Source organism: Phodopus roborovskii, unplaced genomic scaffold (assembly GCF_943737965.1).
Source record: "Phodopus roborovskii unplaced genomic scaffold, PHOROB, whole genome shotgun sequence".
NCBI classification, from domain to species: Eukaryota; Metazoa; Chordata; class Mammalia; order Rodentia; family Cricetidae; genus Phodopus; species Phodopus roborovskii.
The window spans coordinates 20,280,160-20,297,982 of NW_026126485.1; the positions used below are offsets into that span (position 1 = coordinate 20,280,160).

Below are 17,823 nucleotides of genomic sequence, written 5' to 3' on the forward strand. Positions count from 1 at the left end.
AGACCTCAGCATTTTGGAGTTGCCAGGACCTTGGTATGACTGCCAAGAATAGCAGCAGTTGTGGAGTGGAGCTGGCCTGAGCCTCTGACATGTGCTGTGGAGATTGTAAACTGCTTTCAGTATTAATTAGGGAAGCTTCTCTTTGCAATGAATGCTCAAGGTGCTAAAAATAATGCTGTCCACACAAAACTTAACTTGCCCATGGCCAGTCATAGATGGGGGGAGGGGCTCTTGGAACCCACTTCCCTGCTGGACTACTGGCTGTTGATGGATTCTGAGAGAGAGGGAGTCACTGTCGTGAGATATGTAGTTACTGGTGAGTCCACCAGGCACTAAGGTTCTATTTGGGGCTGATTTTGATATTTTTCGAAAGCAAAAAGATACAACAAACTAATTTATTCTTAGAAGGTTGAATGTGGGAAAAGAATGAGTACTTGTTATCCAGGCACTGGTGGCACATGCCTTTAATCTCAGCATTCAGGAGTTGGAGGCAGGTGGATCTCTGTGAGTTCAAGATCAACCTCGTCTATAAGAGCTAGTTCCAGGACAGCCTCTAAAGCTACAGAGAAACCCTGACTCGAAAAGCAAAAACAACAAAACAAACAAAAAAAGAATGAGTACTTGTCAAATAAAAAATTTCTATCCCTAAAGCAAGAAACAGCAGCTTCTTCTTTATAACTTTTGTTCACATTCATTTTAGCACACACACTTTCTTTTAAGTTACACTACAGAGTAAAATCTAAGTCAAACAGCATACAGACTAGCTTTGGTTGAATTAAAAGCAGATGTCATGGCACTGACTTCAATAAGTTGATCATGTAACTGTGCTTTGAGTAGTTACAGGCTTCTAGTTTATTTGAAGTAAGTTATAGCTTAAATATTTCAACAATTTAACTTGTGACATTTTGTCCTGGGGCTTACTTAACTAACTGAACATTTAACTTTATTATTTACAGTAAGAAAAGGTCACAGAGTGACAGACTTTGACTGAAATTCAGCACAGATGTGTGTTTGATCCATAGCTCCTAAAATGTGCTGTGTTTTCACTGCTGTAATAAATAATAAAACTACGTCACACCCCCCCCCCAACATATCAGATTCCACACAAAGATCTGGATGTCTACCTTCTTGTGGAATATAAGGAAGTTGGGTGGCCAGTGACTCTTGTTAGATGGAGCTGCTGTTTCGGGCAGCCAGAGTCCCAATCCTGACAAACCAATCACTTCCTCTGCTTCCCTCTGAGTCTCTCCTGATATCTGAATGTGAAACTCCAGAAAGCACCAATTATACTCTAGCTTTCTTTAATGCTTCATGTCAACATTCAATGTTTTCACAGTGCTTTAAGTGTTTTCCTTGTCTATACTCTGCTGTTTTTATGTGGGTATCACTTAAAAGACAGTAGCTAATTAACTCTTAGAGTTTACTTTACATGAAATGTCCATTTACCATGCTAAGAACTGATGAAGGAGGGAAGACAAGGAAGAACTGCTGTTTATTTTGACAGTGCATTTAGGATGGTCCAATAATAGCTAAATTACTTAAAATCTATAGTTGATAAATAAGTTTACTTCTCTTAAGTGATGAGCAAAGGGGTCCCACAGAACCAGCTTAACGAACATGGGGGAGCTTATGGACCCCAGTCTGATAGCTGGGAAGCCAGCATAGGACTGACCTAGATTCCCTGAATATGGGTTTAGTTAGGAAGACTGGGCAGTCTATGGGGCCTCTGGTAGTAGATCGGTATTTATCCCTAGTATATGAAAGGACTTTGGGAGCTCATTCCACATAGAAGGATACTTTCTCAGCCTAGACACATGGGGGATGGCCTAGGCCCTGTCCCAAATGATATGACAGACTTTGAAGATTCCCATGGACTCACCCTCTCTGAGGAACAGAAAGGGGATGGGATGGGGGTTGGAGGGACAGGGAAGGAGGGAAGGGTGAGGGAACTGGGATTGACATCTAAAACAAGCTTGTTTCTAATTTACATAAAATAGCATAAAAAATAAAATTTACTTCTATCATCTTTGAAATTTCTCTATGTGCACATCATAGCCTTTCAGAAATAAGAAGCAGGTAGTATATTTTACTGGCAAGTGAACAGATACAAACTGTAATCTCATGTAAGTGTTCAGCTGCTCTTGACGTTTAATGTCACACACGGCTGATTAAAGTGGAAGGAAGGGTAGAGATGAAAATAAAATGGATAGTTCCAAGCCAATATTAAGTTTACTCACTAACACTTCTTGATCTTTGTAGATTTCAATTAACTTCCCCCACAGAAAACGTAATTATATTAAACTGTTCTAATTTGTGGGCATTATCACCTTTTATCTCAAAAAATAGCACTTATCAAAGGATGAATTTACATGTAATTAATGCAAAGGTAGCTTTTTGTTGCCTATGGTAACAGTTATTTGAAATGATTTCTAATCTACCCACTTATCAAAGATCACCTCATCACCAAATGCTAACTATTTAAGAAATTCAGGTCAAAGTAGATAATAGGAGATAGGGTTGAACACAAAAAAAGTATGTCCAGAGAGCTTCAAATATGTTTTTTTCTTTCTTCCTTTCTTTCTTTCCTTCTTTTCTTTTCTTGTTTTTTGCAATACAATGTAACAATTTATTTAACAAGTATAATAAAATATATAGTGGTCCTTCAGAAAATGTATGTCCACTGAAACCTACTGTCTTGCTTTCAGAGTACAATAATTAAATGAGTATAAAAATCAGAAATAACATAATTTTCTAATTTCATTTAACATAAAACTCATTATAACATTAATAAAAGGGATGTATATATTGTATAAAGTTGTTTAAAAATTAAAAAAATAATTTCTTAATATTTGCCAAACAGTAAATAAGAACCCTCTCAGCTACTCCATCTTTACAGTAGGTACATGTGGCCTTTCATCCCAAAGGACGATGACAAAGACTTTCAGAACCGATCAGAAGGCTCCTTTATACTTTCAAACCCACAGGTAAAACTTTTTATCTTTCCTTTCATAGTTCCCTTCTTTTTTTTTTTTTTTTTTTTTTTTTTTTGTTGTTTTTTGTTTGTTGGTTGGTTTTTTTAGACAGTGATTCACTTTGTAGATCATGCTGGTCTGAAGATTTCTGTGATCATATTGCATCTGTCTCTAAGTACTGGGGTTGCCGTTGTGAACCACCATACCCAGCAATGAAAAATTTTTTTAGAGTTGGTGGCAAGTGCTCTTACCCGGGGAGTCATAGGACAGGCTCCTACTCTGCTTTGGGACAGTCGCACTCTGCTGTCCAGGCTAGCTGGGAACTCACTACAAAGCCCAGGCTCTTGGCAACTCATCAGCACTAGCACTAGCTAATATTAATGGCATATTAGCAACCATGCCTAGTCCACAACACTTATCACGGTAATCAGTTACAAATTTCATGGTGAAAAGTTACTATTAAATTTCACTGTGCGAAACGCAAAAATCTATGTTTTTCTGAAAAGATGATGATAATCTTCTGAATGACTGCTACAAATACAGTACTAAAGTTGGGACATGAGGGAAAGTGAGGTGGAGAATTTCAGAGCACCTTAAACTATGCACTCAGATTCACACAGAACCTAGAACAAAGCAGTGTGAAAAATCTCAGAGACTCTTAGTTGATCCAATTGATCCCTCCAAATTGTCTGGTAGGACTACAGGAGACAAGATGATCGCTGTTTATATGATTACAGCATAATCCTTGAAATGGAGAACAAAATTAGTAATTATTAAAACTTTTAATTATTTGTATGGATTAATTTTATAAAGACAAGATTTTGGAGAAATGATTTATTTCCAGTAGCAATATCTTTTTAGGAATGGAGAAATGATGTCACATTTTAATGGAAATGTTGATAAAAATCTGCTTTATCCAATTCTTACAGATTCTTTTAAACAATGTTATCAAATATTAATGACATATACACAGAAAGAGAAGGGGTAAAACTATCAATAAAATCCTACAAAACTATGAATCATTTCACAGCCAGTTTTAAAAGAAAATTATGTACACTAAAGTTGATTATAGAGTTAAAGATGCCATGGGGGGGTTCATTTGATTTGATTTATGTTATAAATCTCACAGTTTTTATATTCTTTCACACAACAGATTGAAGTGGCAAATATATTGTGGTTTAATAAGGATTGGGAAAATTAGGTAGGCTGAATAGCTGTTTATTCAGGGAGAAATAACTTACAACAGAGACAGATGAACAATGAATAACAGCAGGTTCCTGGTCCCAAGGATGCCTCCAGATGCTCCCTGTCCCAGTCCAGCAAGCAAGAGAGTGCTCCGGGGCTCCTTCCCCAGGCCTAATTCCCCCAGATCATGTCTGCCCCTGTCCCCCACCCCAATGGACATGGTCAGTGCCACAGATGCAGACAAAGTGAACATCTCACTACAATAAATATATTATTTCACTAAGAAATATTTGTAATAATTTGTACATCACCATATAAAATCAGTAGTAAAAATGAAGGATGATTTAATAAGCCAGTCATGGGTTATAATATGAAAGACATCAAAAGTTAAATGGAAAATTAAAGACTTAACTGTTTTTGGACTGATAACAGAACTTAAGATGAAATGAAAGAATGGACTCCTACCAGTTTTCCTCTAACCCTATATGTACATTACAGCAAGTGTAACATGTGTTAGCACACATGTGTGGACACACACACAAAATGCATAAATAAAATGCAATATATTAAAAAAAATAGCTTCCATTAGGACCCATCCTTGCCTGCCCCAGGCACACAGATCCCTCCCACACCACATCCAACCTCTACACCCCGCCAGATTCTACACTCCCTTTTCCAGGGACTAGCACAGTGAGTTGGCCTGACCCTCCTTATACCCACCATACCTAGCCACAGTCCCACATTCAGTGTTCTCTCTTAGTCTGGCTACCTGTCCCTGATCAGCACCAATCTCCAGGACTTTTGCATGACCTACAATACAAGGCCCTTCTACACTATATCCAACTTCTCTACCAGACAGATCCTGTATAACTTTCTCTAGGATACAGCAAAGTCAGTCTGACCCTGTCCAATCTCCAAAATCCTATATCCAGTGCCCCAGCCTAGTGTGGAACCCATGCCTGTTGTGCAGCTAACTTCTAGGAGTCTGCCAGGATCTGTTCTGCCAGGGCTGAGACACAGGCCCATTAACCTCACGCCCAACCTCTCCATTCAGGCAGGTCCTGAACATCATTTTCCACAGTGTATCCCAGTAGTCTGCCTGACCCTTTCCCACATGCGTCTAGCCCAGTTACCATACTCATTGCCTCAGCCTAGTCTGGCCATCCATTCCTGCACCAATTATGAGGCTTCTTCCAGAATTGGCCCTGCCTGCCTCAGGTCCACTGATCTCCCATGGGCACCCTCTTTTCTGCTCCAGCCTCTTGCTCTGTCTGTATCACATACAGAACTAATATGCTTAGATTTTGTAAGTACACACACACACACACACACACACACACACACACACACACACACACACACGAAAATCCAAAACAAACAAACCAACAAAACTGAAAACAAGGAAGATCAAACCAGTATGACCAATCCTGAAGAAATGTCTGTCAATGAGAATTGCTTAGCTGAACTCTAGGACACAAACATTATAAGAACAATTATAAACTTCATCAAATAATTTAAGGAATAAAGAAGACTCAAAGAGAGAGCTCATTGAAATTAAAAAGAAAACCTAAGGAAAGTAAATGCCCAAGTGATGCCCAAGAAAATACAAACAAATGTAAGGCTGACGATGAAATGATGAACACAGTCCAGGATTTGAAAATAGAATTTAATTAAGAGAAAGACTAAAGGGGATACAAGCTGAAATGAAGATGGGATTGAAAAATCTCAATGACTAAACTAGAAACTCAAATAAGAGCCTTACAAGTAGACTGAAACAAGCCAAAGATAGAATATTAGGAATTGAAGATAAAATAGAAGATTTAGGCAAAAATAAGCAAGGCATATGAATCATTTTGTTAAAAACACAGGGAAGTGACACAGAAAATATGGGGCACTATGAGAAGATGAAACCTTTGAATTATAGGCACATATGAGTGAAATGAATCAATCCCAGGTCAAAGGCATAGACCAGATCGTCCACAAGGTCATAGAAGAAAACTTCTGCAAACAAAGAAAAGACACAACCATACATATACAAGAAGCATACAGAGCACCAAATAGACAAGACCATATAAGAAAATACCCACAGCATATCAAAGTAAAAACAGTAAGCATACAGAACAAAGAATGAATATTCAAAGTTTCAAGAGGAAAAACACAAGTCAGATACAAAGGACAACCCATAAGAATAGCAGCTAATTTATCAATAGAAACTCTGAAAGCCAGAAGAGGCTGGAGCAAGCATTTCAAGTCTGAAAAGACTGACACTCAGCCTAAAATAAAGTACCCAGCAAAACTATCAACCATAGTTTGAAAAAGAAAAATTTCTACAATATAAACAGACCTCAAATTTATATTCAACAACAACAACAAAACAAACAAACAAACAAAAAAACCTAAAGAAAATATAGAAAGTTGAAGAGAGAAAGTGGACAACCAACAAACTGTGGAAAGGAATACAAAGTCTTAATTACAAAAACACAAATTAACAGGGAGATAACAAACAACACTCCAAATCAACAACACAATGGCTCCAATCAGCATGCACATTTCAATAACTTTAAATATTAATGCCCTCACTTCTTCAATGAAAAGAAACAGGCTAGCTGAATGGATTAAGGGGGAAAAATCCATTTATCTGCTATCTACAAGAAACACATCATAGCTTTAAAGATAGGCACTGTCTTAGAATAAAAGGATGGACAAAAAAGTACTTCAATTAAATAAGACCAGGAAGCAAGATGATGTCATTATCATAATATCTAATAAAATACTTCAAAATAAACTAATGGGAAGAGAAAAGGGATAAAATTTATTCTAATCAAAGGAACAGTTAACCAAGAAGACATTCCTATTCTAAGCATATATGTACCAAACTTCAGTGCAAGCAATATCATAAAATGTACTGATGGAATTAAAGACATCGATTAACATCAATCCAATATAGCTGATTTCAGTACTCCAGTTTCTCCAATAGACAGTTAATATGAAAAAGAAAGCAGAAAAACATCAGAATTTAAATAACTCCATACATCAAATGAACTTAACAGATAGCAACATCAGAGTATCCTACAAGTATCCTACCCAAACACCAAAGAATGTACATTTGGCTGAGAAGCACATTAAAGTGTCAATAAAATAGATCACAATCCAAAACACAACACAAATCTTTACTTAGAAATACCAAAGTAACTTACTGTATCCTATCTGACTACTATGTGATAAAATTGAATAAAATTGACAGCAAACAAATCTCTAGCAAATATACAAATTCATGTGGATTAAACAACTCATTACTGACTGATGAGTAAGTCAAAGAAGAAATCAAGAAATAAATAAAAAAATTCTTGAGCTAAATAAAAATGAAAACACACACAATGAAAACACTGAAAGCAGTTGTATGAGAGAAATTTATATTTTTAAGTACCTAGATTTAAAAAAAATCAGAAAGAGCACAAAAAATGACATAATGAAACAAAACAAAAACCAAAGCCAAACCAAATTATAATAAAAATCAGAGCAGAAATTAATGAAATAGAAACAACAACAAAATAATAAAAAGAATCAGCAAATCTAAGACCTGGTTCTTTAAGAATATAAACAAGACTCACAGACATTTGATACAGCTAAACAAAACAAAGAATGAACAAGGCAAGCATTACGACACACACACACATACACACCCTAAACAAACAAAAACCAAACAAATTTTAACCAAGCAGAGTTCAATAACCAAATCAAACATGTAACAAAAATGGAGAAAGAAAAAGTAACAAATCTTATAATCATTGCAATTAAAAAGTTGAGGTCATTAATATAAATGATCTAATTCACCTATAAAATGACACAGGCTGATCAGTATTTATCCCTAGTATTTGAATGGACTTTGAGAGCCCATTCCACATAGAGGGGTACTCTTTCAGCCTAGAAACATGGGGAAGGGCCTAGGCCCTGCTCCAAATGATATGACAGACTTTCCATGGGGTATCCCTCTATTTAACTCAGAGATGGAGGGATGGTTTAACATATGAAAATTCATCAATGTAATCCACCATATAAACAAACTAAAAGAAAAAATACACTAGATGCTGAAATAGCCTTTCACAAAATTCAACAGCCCTTCATGATAAAAATCTTGGAGAGAATAGTGATACAAGGAATATACCTAATCACAATAAAGGCAATATACAGTAACCGAACAGCCAACATCAAACTATATGGAGAGAAACTCAAAGCAATCCCACTGAAATCAGGAACAAGTCAAGACTGTCCACCCTTTCCATATCTATTCAATATAGTACTTGAAGTTCTAGCTATAGTAATAAGACACCAAAAGGGGATCAAGGGGATACAAATTGGAAAACAAGAAGTCAAACTCTGGCTATTTGCTGATGATACGCTAATTTATATAAGTGACCCCAAAAATTGTACCAGAGAACTCCTGCAACTGATAAACACCTTCATTAATGTAGCAGGATACAAGATTAACTCAAAAAAAAAAAAAAAAAATCAGTAGCACTCCTATATACAGATGACAACTGGGCTGAGAAGGAAATCAAAGAAACATCACCCTTTACAATAGCCACTTCCCTTTGCAACAGATAGAAACCATTAAAGAGAATAACAACCAAATAAAATGCAAAGTTGTGGAGCCCAGTCTCAACTGACACATCTATAACACAACCCCAGAACCTAAGGCTCAAGGATCACTGGAGAAGAGGGGACAGAAAGATTGGGAAGGCCAGAGGAACAGGGTCTCACAGTTTGCTGTGAGATTGTGTCTCCTAAAAACATTATATGAAGTCTCACCAACATGACTGCCATAACATGAGCTGAAAAAGGACAGCAACAGACATGCTAAAATGGATTTGGGAAAGCCCAGAGACCTCAACTTTATACAAAAAACTATAGGTAACTAAGGAAGGCTGAGAGTGGGAGAAATAACATCCTTCAGGGAAGAAGTAAATCAATTATTTACCTAGTATCAAACCATCAGTCCTGGAAACATATACATATAAGTAACATTTTATCAATTGAGCAAGTTATATTTTGCATTTAGGAATAACCATATTCACATATGCATATATGCATATAATCCTAATGAATGAATAAAAGAAAGCAGAGGATTTTGGTGAAAGAGGGGAGGGGAAATGATGTAATTATAATTTCAAAAAAATAGTAAAAATAATTTAAAATGTTTGAGGTAATGGATGTAATAAATATTTTCATGTAACTATTACATATTATATAAAGACACTAAAATATAACATTGCCACCATTAATATGTACAAGTATTATGCATACATTAAAAATTTTATAATACTCTTAAAGTTTTATACACATATGGTTGTTGTTCATGCCTTTAATACTATACTGTTAAGTAAACAGAACATGGTAAAGTATATATTTATTACGTAGCTCCATTAATATTATGAAGTATAAAACTTGCGTTTGACTGAAAAATGTGTATGAATACAGTCTATGATACAGAAAATCCTGAACATAAAACTTTATTTTTACCCTTGACTAGCAATACAGACACAAATATTTTCATTTCAGTACTAAAGTTATTCTGAAAGTTTACGCAACATCAGTTTCAAGTATCCTTTTATAGAAAATGCCTATTAATGATAAGTTCATGTAACCGTGGAAGATGCTCTAACACTTCACAGCTAGGTGTTATTTCTAAGCAATGTGATCCATTATTATATGGTTTCAAGTCAGTATAAAGTGAATTTGCGGCACATATTGAAGCTTCCCATTTAACCTTTTGATATAATACAATTGTGCCCTCCATATTATTAGCTTTATCTTCACCCTGTCAGATAACCATCACTGGACAACAACATAGGACTCACTGCCTACGTAAAGTGACCACACTCACTGTAACTGCAGCCAAAGTGATTCTGTCTCTTTACTAAGGGCAGGCACCTATTTCTAAGCAAGTGGTAGGCCAGGTTATAGCCCTTGGATTCCTAGCACAATCTTAAACAATTGGCACTCTATGTAAAAATCATTGCACATTTTCTATAAAACTATGCTGCTACCCAAATTTAAGTAAAACACACTCAGGAGTGGCATATCCATAATGTGTAACAGCGAAGGTGCAAAAGTTATGTTTGATTCCTGATAAATAAGAATGGGCTGCTAATCAAACTCTAAATAGTACAGAATTTCTTTTGCTGGTGCTTTTTTCACCTGTAGTTATACACTGGCACATATGTGATGTTTTTTTCACCTGCATGTATACACCTGCACATATGTGGTGCTTTGAATGAGAAAATTCTCCTGTAGGTTCACATATTTAATACTTCATCCCCCATTTGTGGCACTGTTCAGCAAGGTGATGGAACCTTTGAGATGTGGACCCTTGCTGGAGGAAGCCAAATAAACTACAGGGTTACACTCAGCTTTGCCTTATCTACAGTCATCTCACAAGGGAAGCAACAGAAAGCAGGTATGTCTGTAGTGTGCACATGCATCCTTATGTGGGGAGAACTGAGCTAAGATATTTTTGCATGCTAACCATGCTTCTTAGAAATAAGCTATACTTCCAACCACAACAGAAATTTTTGCGTGTGTGAATTTAAAAAATTGTTTGGGACTAGAGGGATTGATTATAGGTTATGAGGAAATAATTGCTCTTACAGAGGGCCCAAGTTCAATTCCAAGTATCCATGTCAGACAATTCACAACTAGCTGTAACTCCAACTCTAGGGGAGTAAACAACATTGGGTGTAATGGGTACCTGATTCTCTGTCTTACATACATTTGCCCGTGCACATGTACGTGTGTGTGTGCATGCGCACATATGTGTGCGCACGTACACACACACATACACACACACACACACACACAATAATCTTTAAAAAATTCATTAATTTGGCCTTAGAATAAATCACTTAGAGAAAATCTGACTGACTGACATTTGAATGAGATATGTTATATAACAACAGACTATTAGTCTAATCTATTGCACATAGGAACGTAGTTTATAAGAAACACAGAAACATATTTTTAGGCAGAATAACTTTTAAAAGTGATACTACTTTTTAAAAAAAGTGATACTATTGAAAGAAGCATTAGAGAAAACCTTATAGTTGTCAAAATAAATAAGACACGGCCCTTTAATATGATATTCTCAGGAGTTTTTCTGATTGATTTAATAAAAGTCCATAGAGACATTGGAATTTTACTTTCTGAATTAGTATTCTAGCTGTTTTGTAGATTTTAATTTTAAATGTTAAATAAAACAAAGTGATCACTGTTTCAATGAAGACAGACTGAGTGGCCTGTAGAAACAATGTCACAGAATGGGTATGACGGGGTTAAGAGATGGTGGGGTAGTGTTGGCTGTTGTAGAAGTGTAATGTGCAAACCTGAAGCTAGGATTCTACACAATACCCGTGAATGCCTAGTCTGAGGGATATAGGGAAGGCTGTACCCACTACAACCTAGGTGAGCCATGTTACGAGCAGTTTTCCCGCCAGCCTGGTCCCACTTCCAATTTCAGCCCCAAATAACACAGAGACACTGTATTAGATATAAAGCTGTTGGCCAGTTACTAGTTTCTTATCAGCTATCTCTGTCTTAATTATTAACCCATTTCTATCAATCTAAGTGTTTTCACATGGCCTTATCTTCCTGGAGAGAGGATCTGGACCTCTTCCCTCAAGTTTCTACATCTTGAATCTCCTCTATATCTCTCAGAATTCTCCATGCTTCCTAGTTCCGCCTATCTTGCCTTCCTATTTGCCAACAGTGTTTTAGTTATTAACCAATAAGAGAAACATATTTACAGAATGACATCTCCCATAAGAGCCACACCATGAAACACAAGAAGCATGTGAAATCAGAAATAATCTCTCCATGACACAAGTGTTTTCAGACACAAACTGTAGGTAGAATGGAGGCAGGCAGAAAACATCAGAGGCAAAGGGGAAAGCAAGGATGGGCTTGTAACCCAGAGCCCATAAAATCCCACAAGGTGAGTACGATTCCCCAGAACACCAGGAAGAATTGAGAAACGCCTCTAGAATGAAAGTCAGAAAGGCTGCTACACACAAACTCCTTTCAGCACTGAAATACAGACCTAATTGGTCTAAGTCATGGATATTAATATTCCTCCTCTATAGTACCAACCACAAGGACAGAACAGGAGCTGGGGAAACCATCCTAACTAGGAAGACATGCTGACCAATAATATATAGTTATTTCATTTCTTAATTTGACATTTGTTTTTAAAATTTGTAGTTCTATATTCTTTTTTTTTTTTTTTTACTTTGTTTAAGCTTTCATCTTATGGATTTTTTCATAAGTGTTCTCCTTTAATTTTTAAATATATTTACTTATTCTTGAAGGGCGCACAAACCATAGCATGTTTGTGGAGCTCAGAGGACAACATGGGGTTGTTGGTTCTCTCCCTCTACCAGTATGAGTCTTAGGGATCAAAGCCATGTCCTCAGTCTTGGTGGCAAGAATTTACATACACTGGGTCATCTTGTTGGTCCTCTTTTCATGCACCTTCTTTATAACATTTTCTCTACTATTTCTTATAGTTCTACCCCATATATCTTTGCTCCCATTCATAAATTACTCCCTCTTTCTCCCTTTTCTACCATTTGCCTTTTACTATTAGCAGCACCCTTAGCTCTAAAAATGTATAGACTGAAAAAAAATGTATAGACTGCGTTTCCCAACAAAGCTAGTGCTTTTGACTGAGTCTTACTAGACACATACAGGAAGTAAAAAGTATTTTTACTGCATGCTTACAATTGGACCTCTGTCAAGTCATTGTTTTCATTCCTACAGTTGGCTTCTACTCTAACTCCACAATAGGAAACAAACCCCCAAAGACACTTCACCAGAAAAACATATAAACAAACAAGTGGGAAAATAACAATTAATCCTCAGTGTCTAATAAAAAGACAAATCCACTTTAATAAATGCATGAAACACAACAAAAAAAGAAAGGTTTGGGAAATAAGCCAGTATGATGCTACCATAACCTTCTAAGCCCTTAGTATTAGACCCAAAGAAAGGAAATAGTTGAAAGATTTTAGAATCCTACTTTCCAAAAGAAGCAGTAACCACAGAGGGCTCAAGTAACAGAAGACAAATGAAGTAAGAAATTCATTCAGGGCTAGATAAGAAAGTAATGGAGATATGAGTAATACACTAATCAGTTTCAAATGCATAGGAGAAACATTTAGCAAGAAAACTGCGAATCTACAAAAGAATCAAACAGAAATGCTGCACATGAAAGTATTTGTCACATAAAAAGAAAATACAGTTGATGATATTCCAATGACATATGCCAAGACGGAGATGCCATGAAATAACCAGCAAGAGATCACCAGCACAATCACAGTCACAAGCCTGACTTTGAGAAGCTAGGGCTTTCTTTCTGAGGAGTCCTGACCGACTGGGACAGGGACAGCGCGTGCATGATTTTCTTGCCACTCATACTATTCCTTTTAGAAATGGCCTGAACCAAATGAAGATCTACTTCTAAGTTATCTCTAGAGCACAACTGATTTGGGATATTTTGTAAAGTTTTCAGGAAGGGAATACAGGTTTCTCATTCAAGATTCACAACAATTCTTTAAATGTTCATTATGATAAGTATCCAAACATTTATATTCTTTATGAAAAAATTTTAGAAAAAGGGACAGGAAATCTTAGCATTTCTCCACAAGACAACTTAAATACAATTTATTCATGTCTATCAGTAAATCACATTTGAAAACATGAACATAAAAATTATGAGACATACAATTATATCTCAAAACACAGAAATTTGTTGGAACTCCAAATAACTATTAGAAGACATACCAATAAAGGGCGATTCTCTGCATTTCCTTAAAGGCCAAACAAACAAGCAAACAAAACAAATAGGCTCTCTATACATACAAAAAACTTGCCTTACCAGATGCAGAAATAAACGAAACCTCAGAAAACCAACTGAAGATCCCTCATGAAAAGTACCATGCCATCCCTAGTTGAGTTAGGAGGAAAGCGGTATTGAAATCCAGAGGAAATGAGGTATAGCCCTTTGAACTGCATGTTTAAACAATAAGGAAACTTTTGTATATGTACTGGTCAGTGACAAAGTTCACACTGAGAATTTCCAGAACTAAAGGGGGTGCTTAAATTTTTAGGCAATTATTCATTTACTTTTTTATTTTACAAGTGAAATAAAGAAGCAAAGCTTATTATGAACTAACATATATGAGCCAACAGAACAATGATGTTCCTAGCAGACTGTAGCTATTTATCTTATTTAAATTCCAGTAACATCTAATGAACTTGTATCTACATGGAGATATAGGCAGGTCAACATACAAAATGGTTACAGATCAAATTCAAACTCTTTGAGAAAGCTTCCATGTTGACCACCCCCCCTAAAAAAAAAAAAAAACAAAAACAAAAAACAAACAAACTTTTTTTTAAAATAAGCATTTCTATTAAGTTGGCTTTTCTTCAGCAATTAAAACAAAAGTTCACACATAGACCTGCAGCAGCAAGAATACATATGATTAATTATACAGCTATACTCCTTGTTACTCACCCTCCTAATAGTATCTGTGGCTGGCTGGATTCATTTGTGATACCAAATACATCAGGAATCAGATCACCATTGAAGCTAGAAAGAAAATATTTTAAAAATTAGGCAGCTGTTTTATTAAAATGTCACTTTTAACTTAGCTTCCAATAGTATGGAATGAATATTATCATACTCAACAGTGTCTATTTGTGGCCAATGAAGCAGAAACGACAGTTGCCCTTTCCAGACCAAAGTCTTTCAGTTCAGCTAATGGGTCCCCAGCCAAATAAACCTTCTGCTGCAATTATAAGAATTAGATTTGCACTATAAGGGCAAATCTTAACTACCTAAAAATACACATAGTGCAAGTTAAGTTGGTGAATGAATATTAATATGTAACTTAAATGTAACTCAAAGACCATTTAAGAAAAACACAAAAAAAAAAAAAAAAAAAAAAAAAAAAAAAAAGAAAAAAGAAAAAAGAAAAAAGAAAAACCACAACACCAAGCATACAAGCTCTCTTTTGAGTTATTGATCAGAGCTGCCCAAGAGACTTCCCAAATATCACATACCATTGCTATTTCACTTGGTTGCCCCCAAGAGGTAATAGGTGAGTCCTTATTGCTGAAGACACCATGCTCTTCAAATACAGGGCCCAGAGGTCCCTGAACCAGAACTCACCTGAGTATCTTTTTCCTGAGGATAAAATTTCATGGTAACAGAGGTTGCGATGCAAATTTAAAAAGGATGAAAGCAACCAACAGTCATACCCACTTAGAGTCCTATGAACCACTACAACAAATAGCATGACACAATAAGGAGCAAAGTAGCGGCACATATACCTTGGTGGTAAACAACAGCTCTTTACATTGTCAAGCATACCTGGTCCTGAAAACCTAGTCAGCTACCCAAGGTAGTGAGATCACCAACCTCCACTATACTAAACTAACCTGTTGATGGAGTTTCTTTCTTGCCAGATCCCACAGGCGTTTAGTCCCAAGTAAACACACAGAGGCTTATATTAACTATAAACTGTTTGGCCTATGGCTCAGACTTCTTATTGGCTAGCTCTCTCTAAATAACTAACCCATTTTTATTAATCTAAGTATTTCCACATGGTCTTATCTTACTGAAAAATGCCCAGGCCTCTTGTTCCCTCAGCAGCTACATGGTATATCTCCCTGGCAGTCACTCTCTGCCTCCTCTCCCCAGAATTCTCCTTGCCCGGTAGCCCCACCTATATTTCCTGCCTGGCTACTGGCCAATCAGTGTTTTATTGATCAACCAATAATAGAAAGATATATATGAAAGGACATCCCCCCCCCCATCACTAGCCCAATTCCTATTACATTCTCAATATTTGTTCTTATACCCAGAGATAAGTATAGCCCCACCCTTCATCAAGAAAACTTCTCTTTGCAACAGATGGAGACCATCATTCCCAACTGATACATCTACAACACAACTCTTGAACCTAAGGCTCAAGGATCATTGTAGAAGAGGGGACAGAAAGATTGGGAAAGCCAAAGGAATAGGCTTTCACACTTTGCTATGAGATTGTGTCTTCTAAAAAGTCATAGATTCTATACCTATGACTGTCACCAACATGATTGCCGTAACATGAGCTAAAAAAAGGACAATAACAGACATGCTAAAATGGATGTGGGGAGGCCCAGGAGACCTCAACCTTATACAAAGAACTCTAAGTAAATAAGGAAGGCTGAGAGTGGGAGACAGTCTCCTCCAGAGGTGAGTACACCGAGTTCACCAATTGTTTATCCAGTATCAAAGGCTGAGCCCACTAAACATACATACATAGAGCTTAAGCAGGTTATAGTTAGGAATATATATGTATACAAACACATGTATGTAACAATTAAGGAAAAAAGAGGTCATAAATTTCAAAGGGGGGCAAGAAAGGATATGTTTGAGGGTTTAGATGAAGGAAAGGGAATGAGAAAATGATGCAAATTATAATATAATCTCAAAAAATGGAAAAAACAAAACAAAAACAGAACTGTGTTTTAAGCTACCTTCAGAGACAGAGGTGTTCTGACAGCTCTACTTTCTAAGCAGGAGCATAAATGAAAGCCTCTTGCTAGCCATACCAGACCCATTGCATAGCAGCAGGAATTAATGTTAATTTTTCGACCTTTTGGGTTTATCGATGACCTCTCTGTTATATAGGGCTTGGCTTTTTTTTTTAAGACAGGGTTTCTCTGTATTGCTTTGGAACCTGTCCTGGAACTAGCTCTGTAGACCAAGCTGGCCTCGAACTCACAGAGACCCACCTGCCTCTGCCTTGCCTCCCTAGTTCTGGGATTAAAGGCATGTGCCACCAACCCCAGCAGGGCTTGGTTTCTTAAAGGACAGGTTGTGACAGTAAAATGGTTTTGAATTTAACAACCAAAAATTAATTCAAAGTCAAACACAGATGAATCTGAGGTACTTCTGCATTACATACTGCACTGGGACTTTGGTTATAAACACAAAACAAGCACTGTGCACCAACCAATGGCAACCAAGGCTCTGCTGTCTGAAGATCCTGGCTCACATAAGTACTACTTCATGGTATGAACTGCAATGCCCTGAGTATACAGAGTTTCTGCTGTTATGGAAATATGATGGTTTAATTTCAGAGAGAAAAAGATATTTTCTCTATTGTCATTCCTCAGAATATAAGTAACAAATTAGCAACTATTTGAATTGCATTGCTAGCATGCTTGATTTTTTTAAATTAAGTTTTAAATTGTTTACTTAAATTTCATGAAAAAAAATCATTCAATAATGGCTTGAGTTAAGGAGATTTTCTAACAATTTCTGAAATGACCCTAAACAAACATCTGCCATTTAAAAAAATTATGCATTTATATGAAATGGCATTCTCAGCATTGATGTTTAGAAATTGAAAATATTGATCATCTTTGGAAAACAATGAAGTTCTACATTCTTCACTATGAAATGTTCTATGCAAAGATAAAAAAGAACATCATCCTTTTTGTAGGTAGATTTGACTAATTTTAAACTAATAATAAAACTATATGTATAAGAACTAATTGTTTTAAAATACAGTCTTTAGTGATTCATAGTCAGTGAGTGTTAGTTTGACTGGCACACCTC

At 36.3% G+C, this 17,823-nt stretch overlaps 1 protein-coding gene across 1 annotated transcript in view; it reads right to left on the reverse strand.

Moving 5' to 3' along the window:
- Positions 1 to 17,823, reverse strand: part of Itfg1 (integrin alpha FG-GAP repeat containing 1) — a 120,050-nt gene that overhangs the window by 94,248 nt on the left and 7,979 nt on the right. Inside the window, exon 5 of the mRNA XM_051195052.1 lies at positions 14,728 to 14,802. Coding sequence (XP_051051009.1) covers positions 14,728 to 14,802 — 75 coding nt within the window. The remainder of the gene's footprint in view (positions 1 to 14,727; positions 14,803 to 17,823) is intronic.